We start from the raw sequence: 21,868 nt of genomic DNA on the forward strand, positions 1-21,868 counted from the left end.
ATGTAGTGTTTGCTAAAGTGTGCATAGGATCTGATAATGCAGGTTGTATGTCTTCGTACCTTGTGGTGGCAGCAATAAGGGAGCATACCTAAAGGACTTGTTGCAGCATACTACAACGCACAGTATCCCACTCGTGCGCTGTGCTAATGCTGAGTTGGAAAATAATGCTGCATATCTGTTGCATTGACACACCATTTACTTAAGTTCTCAGCCCCTAATGCAACACATGGTAATGCACAAACTAAGGACAGAAGTGAAAAATATGGGCCCAAAGCTACTTTTTATTGGTAAAATTAATGTTACCTCTTCAATTTTTTTGCAGGTGTAAAGAGCGTTGCCAATATTTACAATTACTACAAGAAGTTTGGGTACAAAACCATTGTGATGGGAGCCTCATTCCGCAACACTGGGGAGATTAAAGCACTTACTGGATGTGATTATCTCACCATTTCCCCCAAACTGCTGGGAGAGCTCAGCAAAGACTTCTCCAAGCTCACTCCAACACTCACTGTTAAAGAAGGTATAATAGCAGTCTTAGTGTGCTTCCTCCATGCTAAATTCACTTCAAGCATATCCACATCCAGAAAACAAACCTTTAAGTAGGTTGTCAAGTAACCATCCTTGGATGTGGTGGCTGCATTAGTTTCATTTTTCAGTCTAAGAACATTTTCCGCAGGTACAGAAAATACATGTTGATCTTGCCAGACATGCAGTGTCCTTGACACTGAGCTCAACAGAAAACACATCCTTATCTAGCTTTGTAAACGACTAGTCCCATCAATCCACAATGTGACAGATGAACAAAGGCAGACATGTTTTGAAGTTCAGCCTGTGTAACAGCCATAGATAAAATGGAGAAACGAGTGTGGCCACACAGTTACTGGAAGTGTGCTTTACCAGCAGGTAAAAATGGGAAGAAAAGCCTGAAAAGAAAATGCAGCCATCACATCGAAGAATGTCTAAGCTGTGATACATTATATTTTTGGATTTAGAACTCTTTAAAGCAGTACATGGCCAGCATTTAACTTTTGGAAAATACTAGTCAGTCATGTTAATTCTGTTAGTTATTTTAGACCTGTTGTGTGACTACTGTGCTGTAGACCTCCAGTCAGGTCCAGGGCACAGCAGGCTCCACAGTGAGTGCAAGCATCCCTTTTATTGCTGGAACTGCCTACTGATAGGGACAGCTGCAGTCCAATACTAAGCCCAGGGGCTGAAGTGATTGGTTCCTGAGCTCCTCCACTCTGCTAAAAAGCCCTTGGAGTGCTGGTAACAGGTACTTTAAACACGACAGTGTTTGCACAGCGTTTACAGAGGTAGTAATGTAGCATCAGATGTTGCAGTACAGAGGCCTGGGCAGAGCTAATGAACATCTATCCTGCCTTCCCTGCAGCAGTAGATCACTGCTATTGCTGCCTGTTTATACTTGGCAGTGATCTGTTGCAGCAGACCTGCATATAGGGAGGGCAGCTGGATCATGTCTCCACTGACTAGTTCAAGCCCTCCATATGAGGAATTGGAAAAGGGTTTTAAAGTTTTTTTAAATTGCTCAAACAGTCCCCATGCCCCAGCAAAGTCTTCAGATGCTTTGAGTGGCATTGGCTTTTAATGGGTAAGCATCAAACCCTTGTGTAAGTGAGCATAAGTCATTCAGAAATGTAAAGATCGCAAATTTGTTAATGTCACTGTCGTACGAATTCCTGTCTTCAGACCCAACCTGCTCTTAACATTTTAGACTTTTTTTTACAAATGAATATTTTCCTGGGTTAGCATAAATAGTAATACCTTGGTTTACGAGCATTTTGAAAGACGAGCAGTTTTTTTTTCTTTCTCTTCTGTTGCCTTGATTTGCGAGCACTGTCTTGATATACGAGCAACATGAGCAGTAGTTTTATTGTTTAAAAAAAGAATTACACTCGCAATGTTAAGGAGTCTGGTGCAATTCTAAAGCCGCTGCTGTGCAGTATACAATACTGTATATGGCCAGAAGTCCAGGAGCGCTGGTGGCGCTGCAAAACTCACACTCCAGCTGGCTGGGCGGACGTAACGCGTGTTCGGTGCACCCGGAAGTGACATCAACCGTTCCCAGATGTCTCAGAGGTCTGGAGGAGGCACCCGGACCACTGGCCATATACTATACACCAGCGGCTTTGGAATTGCACCAGACTCCTCACTCATTGTGAGTGTACTGTAATTTTTTTTGTGGAACAAATCATCTGAGTTTCCATTATTTCTTATGGGGAAATTAGCTTTGATGTACAAGTGCTTTGGATTACAAGCATGCTTCCGGGAACGAATTATGCTTGCAAACCAAGGTATTATTGTATATTTAGTTAAACAATGTTTGCTATAACTACCGTGTGTCATTGCAAATTTGCCCAATGTTCTATTGTGGCCTCCTATGTTGAGGCAGTTGACCACCACTGACACTGACCCTGAACAAATGTGCAGTTTAGAAGCTCTGATTTTGTTTGCTGCATGTTTTTCAGGTCAGTGACTCCAAGTATTGAACAGAAAATTAGCATGACACATTGGAATTTTCAGAATTAAAAAAAGGCTGCTTTATACCGCTGACAGGTTTTCTTAAATTGAAAGCAATAACCTTTGAACACATAAGGGAACCCATTTGTTATGCTTTTGTGTATTGTGATGGTAATGTGTGTAAGGCTTACTTGCCTGTGTTCAATAATTCCGTGCATAAGGCAGATTCCTCACCTAAGTGAACTAAGTGAAGGCCACAAGGATTAAAGGAAATGTATTAGTTTACATTTCTTTTTGCCTAGGATGTTCAGGCTGGCTCACGTGAACGTTTTAAAATCCCTACATTGAAATGTATCGGTTGGATAGAGACTGGTTGAGTCGGTCTACTATGTGTAATTGAGTACTTTAATGATCAGTTTTGCAGCAGTGCCATCTTGTGACCAGACTTGGATCTGCATTAAATACTGATGTGAGCATAAAGTAGATTTTCGCTGCATCTGAGTTTCACAAACCAAGAACGCTATTTAATATTCATAGCAATCCCCCCCTCCCCCACCCAATATACCAGTGTCTATGGTTTATTTTGTTGAGAAATCACTTGGAAAAACAACCCCTTCGCATTTCTCGCCGTGGCCATTTTGAGTAAGGGCACATGATTAATGTAGCATTTTCATCTACAATTTTCCCTTCGCTCAGTCATGCATGCAAGAGTGTGCCTAACTGAGAACCCCTCCTGAAGACTCCTGGGATGTATGACATTTGCCTAGGCCTGGAAACCAGGAAATAAAATTATGTACTTTTCTATCTATTTACAGATGCTAGCAGCATGACAATTAATCAATGTTGATTAGGAGAGTGAAGTTCCACTTTAAATAAAAGCATCTATTTGTCGTCGTAGTGTGTTCAGTAAATGAAAGGTGGTAATAGGACTGGGTAGGAAGAGAAACTAATTTTGTAATATATTTGTTATATATATATATATTTTTTTTTTTCTGTTTTTGTACAGCTCAGGCCTGTAACCTGGAAAAGGTGCACTTGACAGAAAAGGATTTCCGTTGGCAGCACAATGAAGACCAGATGGCTGTAGAGAAGTTGTCGGATGGGATCAGGAAATTTACTGAAGATGCTGTAAAACTGGAAAAGAAGTTAAAGGTACGTCTCCTGCAGTTTGTATATGAGCTAAATGAAACTTGATTGGTATATTTGCCTACAGAGTTCAGACAGTCTTTTCCAATCTGTAATAACTTAAATGGGTGATAATGAATTTGTCTGGGCAGCTTAAAGCAGAACTTCAGGAACATGTTAACACTTTGTTCAATAGTTACAATATGTTTCAGTTTTTAGGCAATAATGAAAGCTTTGTACACTGCTCAAAAAAATGAGAGGAACACTTTTCCAGATCAATATCCCAGGAGTTTTAGTGTGTGTGTGTGTGTGGGGGGGGGGGGGGGTGTTAATCAGTTTTAGGTTCTTTGGTGTTGAAATGAACAGGTGTACTAGATGGGCAACAACGAGTCGCCCTCCAAAACCGGCATGGTTTTGCTGGTTGAGGCCACTGACATTTTTTACCTACTCATCTTTTCTGACTGTTTTTCACTAGTTGTGCATTTGGCTAGGGTCAGTGTCACTACTGGTAGCATGAGGCAATACCTGGACCCTATAGAGGTTGCACAGGCAGTCAATGCGTGCCATTGCCAAAAGGTTTGCTGTCTCTCCTAGCAGTCTCAAAAGAATGGAGGAGATTCTAGGAGAGCTGGACAGGACCGTAGAAGGTCCTTAACCCATCAGCAGGCCAGGTATCTGCTCCTTTGGGCAAGGAAGAAACGAAGAAGCACTGCCAGAGCCCAACAAAATGGCCTCCAGCAGGCCACTGGTGTGAATGTTTCTGACCAAACAAGCAAACAGACTTTGAGGGTGGCCCATGGGCCGACGTCCTCTAGTGGGCCCTGTGCTCACTGCCTGGCACCGTGGAGCTTGATTGGCATTTGGCAGGTCCACACTGGTGCCCTTTGCTTTTCAGATGAGAGCAAGTTCACCTTGAGCACATGTGACAGACGTGAAAGGGTCTGGAGAAGCCGTGGAGAATGTTATGCTGGCTGTAATATTGTTCAGGATGACTGGTTTGGTGGTGGGTCAGTGATGGTCTGGGAAGGCATATCCATGGGGGGGATGCACAGACCTCTACAGGATAGACAATGGCACCCTGATATTGGGTATCGGGATGACCTCTTTGGACCCACTGTCAGTCCCTACGCTGGTGCAGTGGATCCTGGGTTCCTCCTGGTGCACAATGCCCAGCCTCATGTGGGAGTATGCAGCCAGTCATAATGTCTAGAACACCTCTGGGACATTGTTTCTGTCCATCCGACGCTGCCAGGCTGCACCTCAGTCTGTTCAGGAGCTCAGTGATGCCCTGATCCAGATCTGTGAGGAAATACCCCAGGACACCATCCGACGTCTCATTAGGAGTACCATTTTTGAGTGGCTTCAAATTTCAGCAAAATAGGCTAGCCTGCGGCATAATTTTTCACTTTGATTTTTGGGGTGTCTTTGAATTCAGCCCTCTGTAGGTTGAGAATTTTCTTTTCAATCAATGTGGCATCTTTTCGTTCCGAACAAATTACCCAATTAATATCAGTGTAGATATCCAGCATGATATTTTCAAGGTGTTCCTTTCTTTTTTTTGAGCTTTGTATTTCTGCCTTTGAAAGGAAGTTGAAATGCCATGTGTTAAAGTGTTTTTTTTGTTTTTTTTTTTACAGGAGCAGCTTGGAAAATAATCTATTTATTACTTTTATATAACAAATCACGGCATCCAGATCATAGCTCATCAATCCTCATACCGCTTCAGAAATTCTGCATTAGTCTTACTCCCGTTTTTATCAATATTGAAACATTGCCATTTTACATATTGTGTACATTTCCTTTTTTGTACGATGACTCTACTTATGCACTGATTAAATCCTGCACCTGCCAAAGCTGTTGTAGTTTCTTTTATGGGGTCTTGTTTGAGCTTCTACATTTGCAGAAATTGTTAAATTGCATTTGTGGCCACTGATTACATATGTGCATTGCAGCATGAAAAAGAATGCTTGCTTTTGTAAATTACACTGAAGCAGGTTACTAGGAGCCGGTTCACACTACCGCGACCTCTAAAGTCGCCTCATAAGGGGCTACTTTCAGCGCGACTTTGCGCGTATTCAGCGCGACTTGTATGAAAGAAGACTTTGTATTTGGCCAATCAGAATATGATGGTTCTGGGTCATGATCAATCACACAAAAAAAAGTTCTTAAAAATTGTCGTTTTTGATGGAGAGCCAATTATTTAAAAAAAAAGAGATTTCTTTGGATTTAGTGTTTGGGTGGTCTAAAAAGTGTACCTGTGAAGTTTCAGCTCTGTAGCATGTCCAGAACCAGAAAAAAAAGATCATTTTTCTTAGAATTTTTAGTAGGGATAGGGCTCCGCTCCTTTCACACCTGGGCGTTTTTGTTTCAGGGGTTTATTTGGCATTTTTTGGGCGTCTTTGGAGGCAGGCATAACATCTGAACTTCTGTGTAGGGGTATATATATATATATATATATATATATATATATATATATATATATATATATATATATATATATATATATATATATATATACACGCACACACGTATATATACACATAGGTGTGATAGGAGCGGAGCCACATCCCTGCAAATAATTTCATTAGCGCATGGATGGGGTTCCGCTACTTTCACACCTATGTGTGTATATATACATGTGTGTGTATATACCCCTACACAGAAGTTCAGATGTCATGCCTGCCTCCAAAGACGTCCACAAAAAAGCCCAATAAACGCCTGAAACAAAAACACCCAGGTGTAAAAGGAGCTCTAATAATAATTCTAAAATATTTTTCTTATGGCGGTCACCCTGACATGGATGAGTTCTGTCACCCTGGCATAGCAGTCAGTCAGTTCACCCTAAACTACACTACGGTCACCCTGACATTTAACACTTTCCCTACAGAAACTGGATTATTGAATCTAACTATAGTGGTATATAGTACCCTAACTACACTGCATATCCCTTTCCTCACACTAAGTGTCCACTAGTGCCACGTATCAGTGCCACGAATCGGTGTCCACCAGTGCCACTCACACAGACCAGGCAGAGATGATGGTATATAGGAACTGTAGGCATGGCTGCAATGTGTGGAATGCCTGGCTAATTTTCCTTCTACCTGCAAAGTCGGATCACAAGTTACTTCAAATAAGATAAGGATCCGACTTGGAGGTGACTCCCATTGAAGTCTATTGGGACAAGTCGCCTCAAAGTAGTACAGTACCCTTTTCTGAAGTCGGAGCGACTTCAGTAGTGCCAATTAAGATGGCTCTCATTGATTTACATGGGATTTGTTATGTCAAGCGACTTGAGGGCACACAAGTCGCGGCAGTGTGAATGGACTCTAAAGGAGAGAATGTGGACACACTAAATGTATACATGTGTAATATTTGACAAGCAAATCTGTTTGTTTCCTCTGCACGTGATTGGATAATTGAAGTGAAACATTCCTAAACTAAATTTGGCCTTGGTAAATTAAAAAAATGTATAGAGACTTGGGGGGGTTGTTCACATTGCAGTGACTGGTGATTTTGCAGACCGGATCAATGCCAGTAACTGCAAGGGCACAACAAAAAACAATTGTTTTCTGTGTTCCACCCATACGACACACTGGTATGGTGTTCAGGAGGGAAAAATTCAGAGCTCTGTTGTGGTACATACATGTGAAAGGAGTCACTTTGACATTTCAGTGAAGTTATGGTAGGCCCCATTGCCGGCACAGAGCACACCTCAGCCTGCTTGAAACAGATAATTTTAGCATGCGAGTATGACTGGGCCTTTAATCTACTTAGTCATAACAATGATTTTCAGCAGTGATAGCCAACATTGGCTGGAAAGTCGCATGGATGAAAATGATTCTCATTATCTTTTTACTTGCAGTTAGTGCAAACAGCCTAAAATGTATGCAGAAGATTTGTTGGTCTGTGATTATCCAAGGCATGAGGAAAAAGGAAAAGGAAGCAGTTTATTTTTGCAAAGCTGTGTGCTATCGTTGAATGTTTAAAAAAAAAAAATGTAAGGATTTTGGTATAGAAAGGTGTCGAGAAAGGAGCCCAATCTGATTTGCCTGTACAGAAATAAATCAGTGCGATTTCAAACCTTAAAGGAAGTGAATGTTTTAAGAGAACAGATCTAAAGGGATACTATGGTTCTGCAAGTTTTCTTTTGTGCAGGACTAAATACTTTACATTTTTTAAATCACTGGTATTGTCTTAAAAGCCATGAATACTTGCCTGTCCTGCTGCCCTTGCCAGCGCTGCTCGCTGAAGAAGGCTCCGCTTTAGACTCTTTGGGAGGGTTGAATACTGTAAGGTCCTCCACCAATCTTTAAGCTTTGTACAGAACATAGTAGTGGGGAGAGGTGGTGGAGTTAACTTCAAAGCCCAGCGAGAAACTATGCATTAAACACTAAAGTGTGCCAGATGTTCAAGATATTTCAGCTCAGGTATTCAATGCCGGGTGTTTGGTGTCATAGGTAGCTGGATAAGTGAATATTATTTTGCCGTACTTTGTTTTATGAAAATGGTGACCATTTCATCCAGCAGTTCCTTGCATTTATGCTGTGAATATTCTGTATAATTTGATCTCTTGCAATTATTTACAACACAGGTGAATGGACCACACCCCTCCAGTATTTTGTTTTGAAATGGGTAGTACATTTTTGCTGGACTGTCTACCTGTTATCAATACACCCTGTATTAAAGCAAACTCTTAAAGAAATGGATGCCTGCTACCACTGATCACCGGCAAAAAAAATATGCAGATAAGGAATGTTGCTAAAAAGTTAGTCCTTAGGCCGCATGCACACAGGACATTTTGCCAACTCTCCTAGATGCTTTTCCTCCTGGCAGCACTGTCTTGGCAGAAAAAAATATTTCATACTTTTAAATGCATTTGTGCTTTCAAGTGGATGGGACCAATTCTAAAAAAGATGTGAGCACTAACATCCCAATATTCTAGAGCAGGGATTCCCAAACAACGGCACTGCAGCTGTTTCAGAACTACACATCCCATGAGGCATTGTAAAACTCTTGACATTCACATACATGACTAGGCATGATGGTAATTGTAGTTGCTGAACAACTGAAGGGCCACAGTTTGGGAATCTCTGTTCTAGAGAAACAAAAGGACATGGAGTGGGGGACTTTTAGGCTACGTTCACGTTAGCGTAGCGGACCGCGGCAGAATCGCCACGATTCTGCCCACGATCTGGAAATCATTGCAAATCGCGGGATGCCTGTGCGTTGCTGTTGATTTGCAATGGCACCCCAAACGCTGTGCGATGTCCGCCTGCCGAATCGCAGTTAAATCGCGCAAACAAAATCGTACAGTTCAATTACCTTCTCCTGCAAATCCTTTGACAATTCTTTTGCTTTTCCCCATGACTCAGAAATGTCAGTGCAGTACTGGATGAAAGATGCAAGGGTCTGTCAAGAGTCCAGAAACTCATTGACCTTTTATATACATACTAATTACAAACAGATCACAGGTGAGGATGGTTACCTTTTTTAATAGCCATTCAAACTCCTTTTGTGTGCATGTTTTCAGGCCAAAAATACCAGGGTATGTAAACTTTTGATCAGGGTCATTTGGGTAGTTTCTTTTGTTATGATTTAAAAAGCGTAAACACAGTTGATTGATAATGAATGGCTTCAGCCAAACACTAACCATGAGTGAAAGAGGTTTTTGTGTTTTCATTCATATTCTTGGAAAAATGGCCAAGAAATCACAAATTCTGCCAAGGTATGTAAACTTATGAACACAACTGTACCAAATCTACTTACAAAGCTGTCACACTATGGTGTGTCTGGTTTTACTTACAAATGCCCAAAAACAGAAATCAAGGAGAGCCTGCAACAAATATTGGATAGCTTTCAAAAGGCAGTACTTGGTCATTTAATCTTGAACAGTCCCTCAATGTACATCAATCAGAATGACCAGGCTTTACTGAACCTTCAAGAGCAGCCAGTCTATACAGGAAAAGCAAATTATAGGAAAATAATTCCCAACCTGGGTATCCCCTAAATACAACATAGCCTCCCTTCCCACTTGCATATTCTATTTGGGCAAATACCTGTAGTCATTGTGCAGCTAGGCAAAAAACTTGCACTGGTCCAGCAGACAAGTACAGTGTTGGTGAGACCCTTATATCCCCTGTCTGCCATCAGTGTGGGATGCAGATGCTATGACAGGGTATCATGCACGCACGCACGATGACAAAGTCCAGCCACTGCAAGCAAATCTGCCTGATCTATATCCACTCCCACCTGGGCTCTGCCTCACTTACTGTACATGCCTGCCCAGATCAAAACAGGGAATGTCAGGGGCGAGGAGGAGTTGGACCTGGATGGGATGCTGGCAGAAGCAGCATGAAAGACCAGGGCTCCGCCCACATTGCACTTACACTTACAACAGACGCTGTAAAGTGGAGTATATTAGCCTATTGTATGTTGTGTAAAATGTAATAAACTCCACATAAACGATCCGCACAGTTATAAAAAAAAACAATCTACAAATATTATATTTCTCTTTCGTTCATTGACACACCGCTCCAGATCTTCTTGACCCTTGGGTTTATGCTGCCCCCTACAGGAGTAGAACACTAGGCGGAAAAACGTTTGATTACACCTATAGGGCAGTCCCAGGGGGTATACTCCCACTTTTTGCTATAAGTCTTCAGTTTTTTTTTTTTTGCCTAGTCAGGAGTAAAGACCTAGATGCTTCCTGGGATCCCTGGTCCTAGCATTATATCCTTTTTAAACAGAATTTTTTTCTTCTTTTATATTATTTTCTGTTCCTGTTAGAACTACAATCAATTCTGTTCCTGTGAGAAGTACAATCAACTGCCAGACTGGGCGACGGACTTGATATCTTAGATCCCTACGGTCCCTATCCCTACACCTAAAGTGTCCTAGCGGACCGAGAAGTAGCCAGCATTCTAAGGTGGGCAGATCGGTTTGTTCCAGCCATCTCTGCTGTGCATATTTCAGGGGTATAAAATTGTCAGGTGGTCTACCTCAGTGGGTAAAGGTAGGATCCACCAGGAGGTGTTTCATCAACTGTTTCTTTGGTGGGGGACTTCCGATGTGGACTTGTCCTCTCGTCTCAACAGGAAGGTGCAGGGGTTTGTAGCAAGATCTCTGGATCCTCTGGCCGATGCCACAGACGCTCTGTTGGCTCCTTGGGGCCAGTATCGTCTGATGTACGCATTTCCCCGATAACTCTTATGCCAAGACTTCGAATCGAGGCAGAAGGGATTCCGGTCATCCTGGTGGCTCCTGACTTGCCTCGCTGGTCCTGGTATGCAGACCTAGTACAGCTGGTCGCTGATGTCCCTTGGAGACTTCCTCTCAGAGAAGTTCTGTTAGCTCAAGGACCGATCTTCCATCCTGCTTTACAGTCGCTGGCTTTATTGGCTTGGCTGTTGAAAGCCAGGTGCTGAAGGATAGAGGGGTGTCTGAATCAGTAATTTCTACGCTGTTAAAAGCTATAAAATCTACTTCTAGGAAGATTTATCAACAAGTCTGGAGTGTGACATTGCTTGGAGTAAGTCTGGGGGGGGGGGGGGGTCTTCATTTTTGGTGTCTTGTGTTTTGGAGTTTCTCCAAAGAGGTGTAGATCAGCGTTGGGCCTTGGGTACCATCAAAGGCCAGATTTCGGCCCTAGCGATTTTCTTTCAGCGCCCCTTGGAAACGAATAGCTTGGTTCACACCTTTTGTTCAGGGGGTCCGCCGCCACCTGGCTCCCCCCGGTGATATCTCGGTTACCTCCGTGGGACCTCAATTTGGTGCTGTTGGTTCTTCAGAAACCACCTTTTTAAAATATTTGTGAGTTGTGCGCAGGGTGTCGAAGTTGGCTACGTTGTCTTGTTCACCCTATCTGGTGGTTCACAGAGACAAAGTGGTGCTTCTTCCCTGCCAGTTGTTCCTTCCTAAAGTTGTCTCTGGTTTCCATTTTCATGAAGACATGTTGCCTTCCTTGTGTCCTAAGCCTTAGCATCCTAAAGATATTGCCTTACATTCTTTGGATGTGGTTCGGGCAATCAGGGTATACCTGGTGGCGACTGAGTAGTTCCATAAATCGGATTCTCTTTTGGTCCTTACGGATGGACCCTGTAAGGGGCAGGCCAACTCTGCCTCATCCATCTAGAAATGGTCACAGCAGACAGTGGTGCAGGCCTATACCATCAAGGGTCAGGATCCTCCTTTCCCTGTTAAGGCGCATTCTACGAGGGAGCTTAGTGCCTCTTGGGCCTTCCGTCAGGTGTCAGTAATGCAGGTTTGCAAGGCGGCCACCTGGTCGTCGGTGCACACTTTCACATAATTTTATAAGGTGGATGTGTTGGCATCTGTGGATGCTGCTTTTGGCCGCAAGGTTTTGCAGGCCGCTGTTGGAGAGGATTAGTCCTATTTGAGGGTGTTTTTTTTTTTTTTTGACAGATGAGCTCCAGTTGGGCCTGGTTGAGCTCCTGTTTTACCTGGTTGTCTGTTTAGCCTTTGGGAAGTCTGTTTCTTTCTGTGTTCTTCCCACCCCCTTATGTTGACATTGCTTTGGGATGTCCCAAGGGTCAAGAATATCTGGAGCTGTGTCCGTCAATGAACAAAAGAGAAAAATGGATTTTTGTCTTACCATAAAATCCTTTTCTCTGATGTTCATTGACGGACACAGAACCCGCCCCTCTATTGAGTTAGGTTTTATGTTCTTCTGACACTGCTTGTTACAAAACTGAAGACCTATACCTGGAAGTGGGAGTATACCCCCTGGGACTGCCCTATAGGCAGTGGCGTCACTAGGGTCGGTGTCACCTGGTGCGGTAAAACATGGTGTCACACTCCCCCCCCCCCCCCCCCCTATATTCGGGCCGGGCAGCAGCTCAGCGTTGGGAGTTTTTTTGTAGCAGGTTGCGACGGTCAATAAGGCCCAGAGGATAGCAGGTTAGGCACTTCCTAATGGCTCAGTCCCTAGGAGCAGTAACGGATAATGGCTGACAGGCCATCCTGCCAGACCCAGTTAGACGTTCGCTCCCTCTGGGTTGACCAGGCTGACTTTGTTCAGTAGTGTAGCCCGTCTGTACCCTGGCAATGAGTCTTTCTCTCTCTGGTGGTGCTGGGCAGCAGCATGGCCCTCTCGCCGGTGGTGCTGGGCAGTGGGGCTCTCTGACTTCCCCCAGCACAGTCCTCTCTTTATGGTGTAGCACACACACTCCCTCCAGTCTTCAATCTCTCCCCCTAGCAGAGTGCATGCTGGGGGCTGTTGTCTGCTCCCTGTGGACTACAAATGGGGCTGCATATCTTCTGGGACTACATGTCCCATGATGCCCCCCTATTCACTTCTGATTGGCCCTGAGCGGTGGCCAATGGGAAGGGAAAAAGACTGTAGGCTAGACGGCAATCAGATGAGAGCCGCTCTCTCTTCTCCTGCACTGCTGACAGGAGAAAAGAGGGGGGGAAGATAAACTGACAGCCCGCAGCTCGCTACCTGTTCTCTGGTGGACTGAGCGAGAAAAAGCCTGCTGTCACCGCTTAATCATACCTCCCAACATTTGAACTTCAGAATGAGGGACACTGGAGGAGTGAAAAGACCTGCGGCATGCTAGGTTGCGGTAAATTGTGGGAGGAGCTTAAGGGATATGTTTAAACAAAACCCAGGCTTCCTTGTACCTATAAAATATGCTTTGATTGTCTTGTCTGAGCCTACCTTAAAGAAAAAATTCAATAAAATAGTCAGGGACTGCATAGCAACCAGCAACTGTTGAGACAATGAAGACTTTGGTGAGAAGTATATAATGTACAGTATTGTGTGTAAAGCAGAGCACAGGGGTTGGGAAGTGCTGCAGCCACTGACGGGTTTAGGATACATAGTGCAGGCTGCAGGGGTCCAGGGTGTGTAATGCAATGGGTTCAAGATTTAGATGAATGTAATGCACAGAGGGCTGTAGCCAGTGCCAGGTTTAGGAGTACATGATACACACAGAGAGCATGGTCCAGGAGTACATAATGCACAGAACGCAGGGCCCAGGAGTATGTAATGTATAAAAAAAAAAAATCAGGAGTACAAAACAGAGTGCAGGAGACAGGGGTGTGTAACTCAGTGTAGGGGTAAGGAAAGGGCAAAATTCCTCCCACATGCAAGAGATTGTCAGAGACTACAGACATGATAAAGGAGATGGTCAGAGACTGTGGAAATAATACAGGAGATGGTCAGAGACTACAGACAATGATACAAGAGACTGCGGACATGATACAAGAGACGGTCAGAGACTGCGGACATGACACAAGAGACTTTCAGAGACTGCGGACATGACACAAGAGACTTTCAGAGACTGCGGACATGATACAAGAGACTGCGGACATGATACAAGAGACTTTCAGAGACTGCGGACATGATACACGAGACTGCGGACATGATACAAGAGACTTTCAGAGACTGCGGACATGATACACGAGACTGCAGACATGATACAAGAGACTTTCAGAGACTGCGGACATGATACAAGAGACTTTCAGAGACTGCGGACATGATACAAGAGACTTTCAGAGACTGCGGACATGATACAAGAGACTTTCAGAGACTGCGGACATGATACAAGAGACTGCGGACATGATACAAGAGACTGCGGACATGATACAAGAGACTTTCAGAGACTGCGGACATGATACAAGAGACTGCGGACATGATACAAGAGACTGCGGACATGATACAAGAGACTGCGGACATGATACAAGAGACTTTCAGAGACTGCGGACATGATACAAGAGACTTTCAGAGACTGCGGACATGATAAAAGAGACTGTGGTCATGATACAAGAGACTTTCAGAGACTGCGGACATGACACAAGAGACTTTCAGAGACTGCGGACATGACACAAGAGACTTTCAGAGACTGCGGACATGATACAAGAGACTTTCAGAGACTGCGGACATGATACACGAGACTGCGGACATGATACAAGAGACTTTCAGAGACTGCGGACATGATACACGAGACTGCGGACATGATACAAGAGACTTTCAGAGACTGCGGACATGATACACGAGACTGCGGACATGATACAAGAGACTTTCAGAGACTGCGGACATGATACAAGAGACTTTCAGAGACTGCGGACATGATACAAGAGACTTTCAGAGACTGCGGACATGATACAAGAGACTGCGGACATGATACAAGAGACTTTCAGAGACTGCGGACATGATACAAGAGACTTTCAGAGACTGCGGACATGATACAAGAGACTTTCAGAGACTGCGGACATGATACAAGAGACTTTCAGAGACTGCGGACATGATACACGAGACTGCGGACATGATACAAGAGACTTTCAGAGACTGCGGACATGATACACGAGACTTTCAGAGACTGCAGACATGATACAAGAGACTTTCAGAGACTGCGGACATGATACAAGAGACTTTCAGAGACTGCGGACATGATACAAGAGACTTTCAGAGACTGCGGACATGATACAAGAGACTTTCAGAGACTGCGGACATGATACAAGAGACTTTCAGAGACTGCGGACATGATACAAGAGACTTTCAGAGACTGCGGACATGATACAAGAGACTGTGGACATGATACAAGAGACTTTCAGAGACTGCGGACATGATACAAGAGATGGTCAGACTGCAGACATAGTACAGGAGATGGTCAGAGACTGTAGACATAGTACAGGAGATGATCAGACACTGTAGACATAGTACAGGAGATGGTCAGAGACTTTGGAAATAATACAGGAGAAGATCAGAGACTGTGGACATTGTACAGGAGTTGTCGGAGACTGCGGAAATTGTACAGGAGTTGAAAAAAGTCTGGTGCTCTAAATTGTTACCATCATGAACAAGTGTTATGTGATACCAAAACTGGACCTTATTAAACAATTGTGATGATTACAAAAAATAAAATAGAGTGAATAAATATTCCTTGAAAGAATATTACTTAAAACAAAATTATGCAATTGTCACACGCAATAAAAAAGTCCAAATGTGAAAAGTGACGACAATCGTGATACAAATGGGATGTGAAGGTTTCCCACCACCTCACAGGTTTGCTTCTTACCAGAATTGGGTTGGTAAAGGGCAGATAGCAGAAAAATTGTTCCAAATGCAGGGGGTGGGAATGCCACTTACCTCTCTGCACATGGACAGGATTAGGATATGTCGGTCAACTTCCAACTACCTACTCTTCTCATTGTCTCCTATGTATCAGATCTCCATCTACCGCTGGCATTTGACATTTCCAGGTAATTCAAATACCGACTTCCCCACCAGGCGAAGTGGCTCCTCCCACTGATCCTACATCAAGAAGTAATATGCATAAAGAAGTAATAGTAAGAAAGATACGCTGGGAGCGTGCCAGACCATTATACATCTCTAGTAAAGGTATCTTTGCTATGTAGAAGGAATTGGACCTTATGTGCTTTTCTGCCTGAATTTATATCAGTGGATAAGTCTATGGGAAAAATAAAATCTCCTTTTTGGTTTTTCAACATATATAGTCAGTTGCAGTACAGTTTTGCCTCATTATATACCCAAGTCCTTTCTCTAAAGACTGATATTAAGATACCTCTTTACTTCTGGCGCACTCGGCTGGACCATTTCATTTTTTGTGCGTTTTTTTTTGGGGGGGGGGGGGGGGGGGTTTGTGCGTTTTTCTACCTTTTTATATACTAAGAGCTCCTATATTCCCTCTGTGGGAGATCCATTTTGGGTGGGGACCCTCGCCTTCAGGCCTGCGGCCTCTGACTATCAGCGGGTGTGGTCCTTTGGATCACAACACACTTACCATAACCTTCAGGATCTCATCTGCAGTTTCCCATATTTTTTATGCACCTTGCCGAATCACAGTGTGAGCCATCCATTCCAATCTAAGGAGACAGGAAGAGTGCCTGCAGTTTCAATCTGCTGATTGAAAGGCTGTTTTTCCGTTTTCATTTGGTAAGAGGCTTATATTGCTTGACTAGCGTAGAACAGATGTCATTATAAAACCTGGCTGAACGGCCAACCCACCACCCACTTGCACCCTTTTACCTTTACCTTATCCCAATAATCGAGACGACACCGTAAGTGGAATAAAATTGGCCATAGCAGCCCTTTTATTAACCAATTTCAAATTAAATTAACATAAAGGAAAAAAACATTCCTTAAAACAGAAACGTCAAAAACAGTTAAAGCTTTTGTTGGTCTTTGAGGCCCCCCCATTTTAATGTTCAGATAAATACTACACTGCGGGCCCACTTAAACATAATAGGCCTCCAGCCGCAAAACTCCAGCTCTGAGACAACACTCTACCCGCAGTGTACCCATGTTTCCTTCCAGTCAACTGACCTCAACTGGAACGCACCAGAGGGAACCTACCACCAGTGGGTCCCAAACCATTATCTTGCCTTAAAGGTTCTTGCACCTGCCAGCAAAGACCAACAAAAAGACGCCACAGCTGCCACGACATCCCAGGCAAACCTGTCAAAAAACAAAGGAAAAGAACAAAACCCCCACCTAGGATCCAACAAATAGAGGTTAAACAATAGGGCGGGAGGGAGGGAGGGACGCTTCTACTGCCGAGTGAGGGGATTTTGGCGTCCCCCCAGCAGATCCCACCTCTTCCTGCCTGCCAGCCCCACCTCCCCCTTAGCTAGCTAAACAACCTAGGCTCCCCCCATGACCACTGCTAACTTGTTTCCTGACTTAACCCCTACACTCCCCTGTCCACTTAGTCATGCTGGCCCTATGCTATCTCTCCGCTCCAGCTCCGGGCCTCCCTTGACTAGCGTAGAACAGATGTCATTATAAAACCTGGCTGAACGGCCAACCCACCACCCACTTGCACCCTTTTACCTTTACCTTATAACAATAATCGAGACGACACCGTAAGTGGAATAAACTTGGCCATAGCAGCCCTTTTATTAACCAATTTCAAATTAAATTAACATAAATTAACATAAAGGAAAAAAACATTCCTTAAAACAGAAACGTCAAAAACAGTTAAAGCTTTTGTTGGTCTTTGAGGCCCCCCCATTTTAATGTTCAGATAAATACTACACTGCGGGCCCACTTAAACATAATAGGCCTCCAGCCGCAAAACTCCAGCTCTGAGACAACACTCTACCCGCAGTGTACCCATGTTTCCTTCCAGTCAACTGACCTCAACTGGAACGCACCAGAGGGAACCTACCACCAGTGGGTCCCGAACCATTATCTTGCCTTAAAGGTTCTTGCACCTGCCAGCAAAGACCAACAAAAAGACGCCACCGCACGCCAAGGGTGAAGCCTTACCCTTGAGTGCCCCTCCACACCCCCAACGCCCTCTGTATACCGTCCTGCAACCCCAGAGCCCACAAGTCAGTACCCACAGCATTTAGGTGCACCCCATCGCCCCACAAGTACCTCCAGGTCTCAACCTCCAACTCCAGGTGCCTAACGACCACGCCCCCATTGCGACAGACAAATTTCCCCACCGCCTTGTTAACCTATATGCGGGCCCTGTTGACACGCTCCACCGACCTGGCCAAATGCCAGGAAGTACGGGCGATAATGTCAGACCAGACAATGATCAGGTCCGGGAAGGACACACGGAGACGCAGGAAATCCACTTTTATGTCCCGTATAAGTTCCCGCATGGACCTGACCGCCAGATCATTACCCCCCACATGAAGCACCAGCACATCCGGATGCCTGTCCCACCGAGCAAATTTATAAACCTCCGGCACCACTCTGCTCCATATCATACCCGGCACCCCCAGCCAGCGGACGCAGGCTTCCTGTCTGGTAAAACCTAGCTGTCTACCACCGGGACGGACATCTGCTCGCCTGGCACCCCAAAACACATAGGAGTGTCCCAATATCCAGACGAGGCACGGTTCACCTGAAAGAAACAAAACAAAAGGCAAAATAACAGCAACCCCCCTGCAGGTTCCTTGTACAAACACAGACGCACAGAACAAATCCCCCACGACAATCACAACAGATGAGGACGAACATACAACGAAAACCTCTTCGAATCCCACCTACCAATGCGCTTCATCCTCATCCAACCCCCATCGGGCGGCCTCCGTGGCCGCCCCAATGCGGAAGGAGTGTGAGGCATAGCATTTCGCATCCAAACCCAGGACACTCAAACACTTACGGAACACCCCGATGAATTGATATCGGGACAAGGAAGCCCCATCAGCATGCACCAAAAACGAGCCACCCACCTGCGGCCGTATGGCCAAAAAAGCACGAGCAGCGCTAACAGGGCACAAAGGCGATGCCGGCATTGCAAACAAACGGACCCTCACGCCTCTACCCAACTGACCCGTTTCTGACCGACGGAGCAAAATGTGAACTTCCTCCCCCCGGCAGGACACATCCTGCGCCGACAGGCCCCCCGACACTCCCTTAGAGGGGCTCACCAATTCCCCAATCCGAAAGGCCCCAAAAAACGCCAGGCAGAACGCCGCCCGATAAAGGAGGACCCCATAATCAGAAAAACACAGCGCACCCAATGTGGCGGAAATATCCAGCAGGAGGGGAAAGGATACAGGGCGCCTACCGTCCTTACGGCGATGGGCCCGCCCATACCCCTTCAGAGCTTGCCGAACAACGAAGTCCTTCGTAAAATCGTGACTACCCCGCAACTTAAACAAGAAGGCCAGGCCGGCCAACTTGCGAGCCACGGCAGACGCCGACCCACCCTTCTCAAACTGTCGCGCCAGAAAGTAAAGAACCACCCACCGAACCGCCGGATCCCCGCTGTCCAGCTCAGCCAAACGCAGAACCTCCCACCACTCGAGCCATACTTTGGAATATGCCGACCACGTAGCCTCACTCACAGACCGTTGAATCCAGCCGGCGAGGACCCCAAGGCAATCTTCCACAGCCAATCGGGACACGGGACCCCTTGTCGCTCCGCCTCCGGTGCCAGCTCTCGAAACCGTTCCCACTGAAAGCGAGACAAGGCGTCAGCCACCGTGTTGACCACCCCCGGAATGTGCACAGCATAAAGAAAAATGTTCAATTTAAGGCAACGCAACACCAATTGCCGCAGCAGCCGAACCACCTGCTGCGAGGAAGCCGAGGAGCGGTTAATCACCTGTACCACTGCCATGTTATCGCAGTGCAGACGAATCCTCAAATCCCGGAATGCGTCCCCCCAAATCTCCATGGCGAGCACCACCGGAAACAGTTCCAAAAGTACCATGTTCCGAAGGAGAAGAAGAAGAGAGAAGACCGGGCGCCGATCTAAGTGTAGCAATAAAACATTTTATTAGCAATAGCAGGAGTACTACTCACAGGAGTACGTTAAAAACAGGCATCTCAATGGTGGGTGTGCAGAGTTCGTCCGGGGGGTCCTCCAAAAGTCCTGTTGGAGCTGGTGCTGCGAGGGATAAGCTGCGGTCTCCTGGTGCGGGACGCGCTGATCGCTCTGTGTTGATCCGGCAGCGTGAGTCCGTAGGATGGAGGGCCGTGGTGTCACTTCCTGGTCGACTCTGCGTGCTTGAACGGCGACGCGTTGCGGAGCATGCGCTCCTTCTTCAGGTCGACCAGGAAGTGACACCACGGCCCTCCATCCTACGAACTCACGCTGCCGGATCAACACAGAGCGATCAGCGCGTCCCGCACCAGGAGACCACAGCTTATCCCTCGCAGCACCAGCTCCAACAGGACTTTTGGAGGACCCCCCGGACGAACTCTGCACACCCACCATTGAGATGCCTGTTTTTAACGTACTCCTGTGAGTAGTACTCCTGCTATTGCTAATAAAATGTTTTATTGCTACACTTAGATCGGCGCCCAGTCTTCTCTCTTCTTGTTTTGGGTCATACAGGGTTACTTCACCCTTCACTGGAGGCAGCCATCGAAGTGTTTAGCAAGCCACACCGGACTTTGTGTACCGAAGCCCACCTTGCCATACCTTGCTCTATGCATAGAAACTGTATACAGTTCTGACCATCTGTTTGCGCCAATCTCTCCTCTCCTCCATGTTCCGAAGGAGGCCTGCCTCCGACCATGACGCAGGCCAAGGCGCCGCGCTCCACCGCCCCCGATAGAAAGCCCCATACCCAGTGGAACCCGCCGCGTCCGTGTACAGCTCCAGGTCAAAATTGCTGACCGGCCCCGACATCCATAAAGCCCTCCCATTGTAGTCGACCAAGAAACTGTGCCACAGTCGCAGGTCCTCCCTATGGTCCCTGTTGAGGCGGATAAAGTGCGCGGGCGATGTTACTCCCGCCATGGCCGCCGACAGCCTCCTACAAAAAACCCGACCCATTGGCAAAATCCGGCACGCAAAGTTCAGCTTGCCCAACAACGACTGCAAGCAGCGAAGCTGGATTTTGTGAAAGCTCCGGCAAGCGACATTCCATAGCGTCGGAATCTACCACAATGCCCAAGAAGCTCAGCATCGTGGTAGGGCCCTCCGTTTTTTCCAGTGCCAGCGGGATCCCAAACTGCACTGCAATGTGCTGCAACGTAGCAAGAAGCACGGCACACACGTTGGAGGAAGGCGGACCCACGCAAAGGAAATCATCCAAATAATGAATGAGGGAATTCGTCCCAGACACGTCCCGTACCACCCACTCCACAAAAGAGCTGAACGTCTCAAACAATGCGCAAGAAATGGAACAACCCATAGGGAGGCAACGGTCTACATAATAAGCCCCCTGCCACCGGCAACCCAACAGATGAAAACTATCCGGGTGCACCGGAAGCAGCCTAAAGGCGGCTTCAATATCCACCTTTGCCATGAGCGCCCCCCGCCCATAGCGCCGAACCCAAAACACTGCCGCATCGAAAGGCGTTTAAGCCACTGCGCAGGCAGCTGAATCAATCGCATCATTCACCGACCCCCCCTTCGGGAAAGAGAGACGGTGAATGAGACGAAACTTATTGACCTCCTTTTCGGGCACCACCCCCAGCGGAGAAACCACCAAATTTGGATCGGGAAACGGGCCACCCATCCGACCCAACGCCACCTCCTTCGCTAGCTTGTCGGACACCACCGCAGTATGCTGCAGTGCGGACCGCAAATTCCGCACATGAGGGGGAATGGTAGTCATGGAGCAGGGAATACGAAAACCCTCCGAAAAACCGGCCTCTAGTTGAGCCGCTGCCCTATCAGGGTATCTACTTAGAAAAGGCAGCATCTTTTCCAATATCACCGGCGTCGTCCCTTTTTTGACCAGGCTCCCCGGAGCGTCCCTTACCCCGTTTGAAACAGCGGGACAACGGATGGGCACCCCCGCAACCCGAGCATTCGTGCTTGTAGCGACAGGACCCCCCAAACTTACAGGAACCCTCGTT

General features: G+C 46.1%; 1 protein-coding gene and 1 pseudogene across 2 annotated transcripts in view; one reads left to right on the forward strand and one right to left on the reverse strand.

Moving 5' to 3' along the window:
• The window catches only part of TALDO1 (transaldolase 1), a 41,048-nt gene extending 35,583 nt beyond the window's left edge, over positions 1-5,465 (forward strand). The window contains exons 6-8 of the mRNA XM_082271168.1: positions 323-520; positions 3,488-3,633; positions 5,244-5,465. Of these exons, the coding sequence (XP_082127294.1) occupies positions 323-520; positions 3,488-3,633; positions 5,244-5,261 (362 nt within the window). The 3' untranslated portion in view covers positions 5,262-5,465. The remainder of the gene's footprint in view (positions 1-322; positions 521-3,487; positions 3,634-5,243) is intronic.
• A 12,391-nt stretch (positions 5,466-17,856) lies between these two features.
• LOC309565973 overlaps positions 17,857-21,868 on the reverse strand; it is a 46,091-nt pseudogene continuing 42,079 nt past the window's right edge. Inside the window, exon 2 of the transcript in view lies at positions 17,857-18,449. The product of the transcript in view is annotated as an uncharacterized misc_RNA (transcript). The remainder of the gene's footprint in view (positions 18,450-21,868) is intronic.

This window comes from Pelophylax lessonae, assembly GCF_965119305.1.
Source record: "Pelophylax lessonae genome assembly, chromosome: 10".
Lineage (NCBI taxonomy): Eukaryota > Metazoa > Chordata > Amphibia > Anura > Ranidae > Pelophylax > Pelophylax lessonae.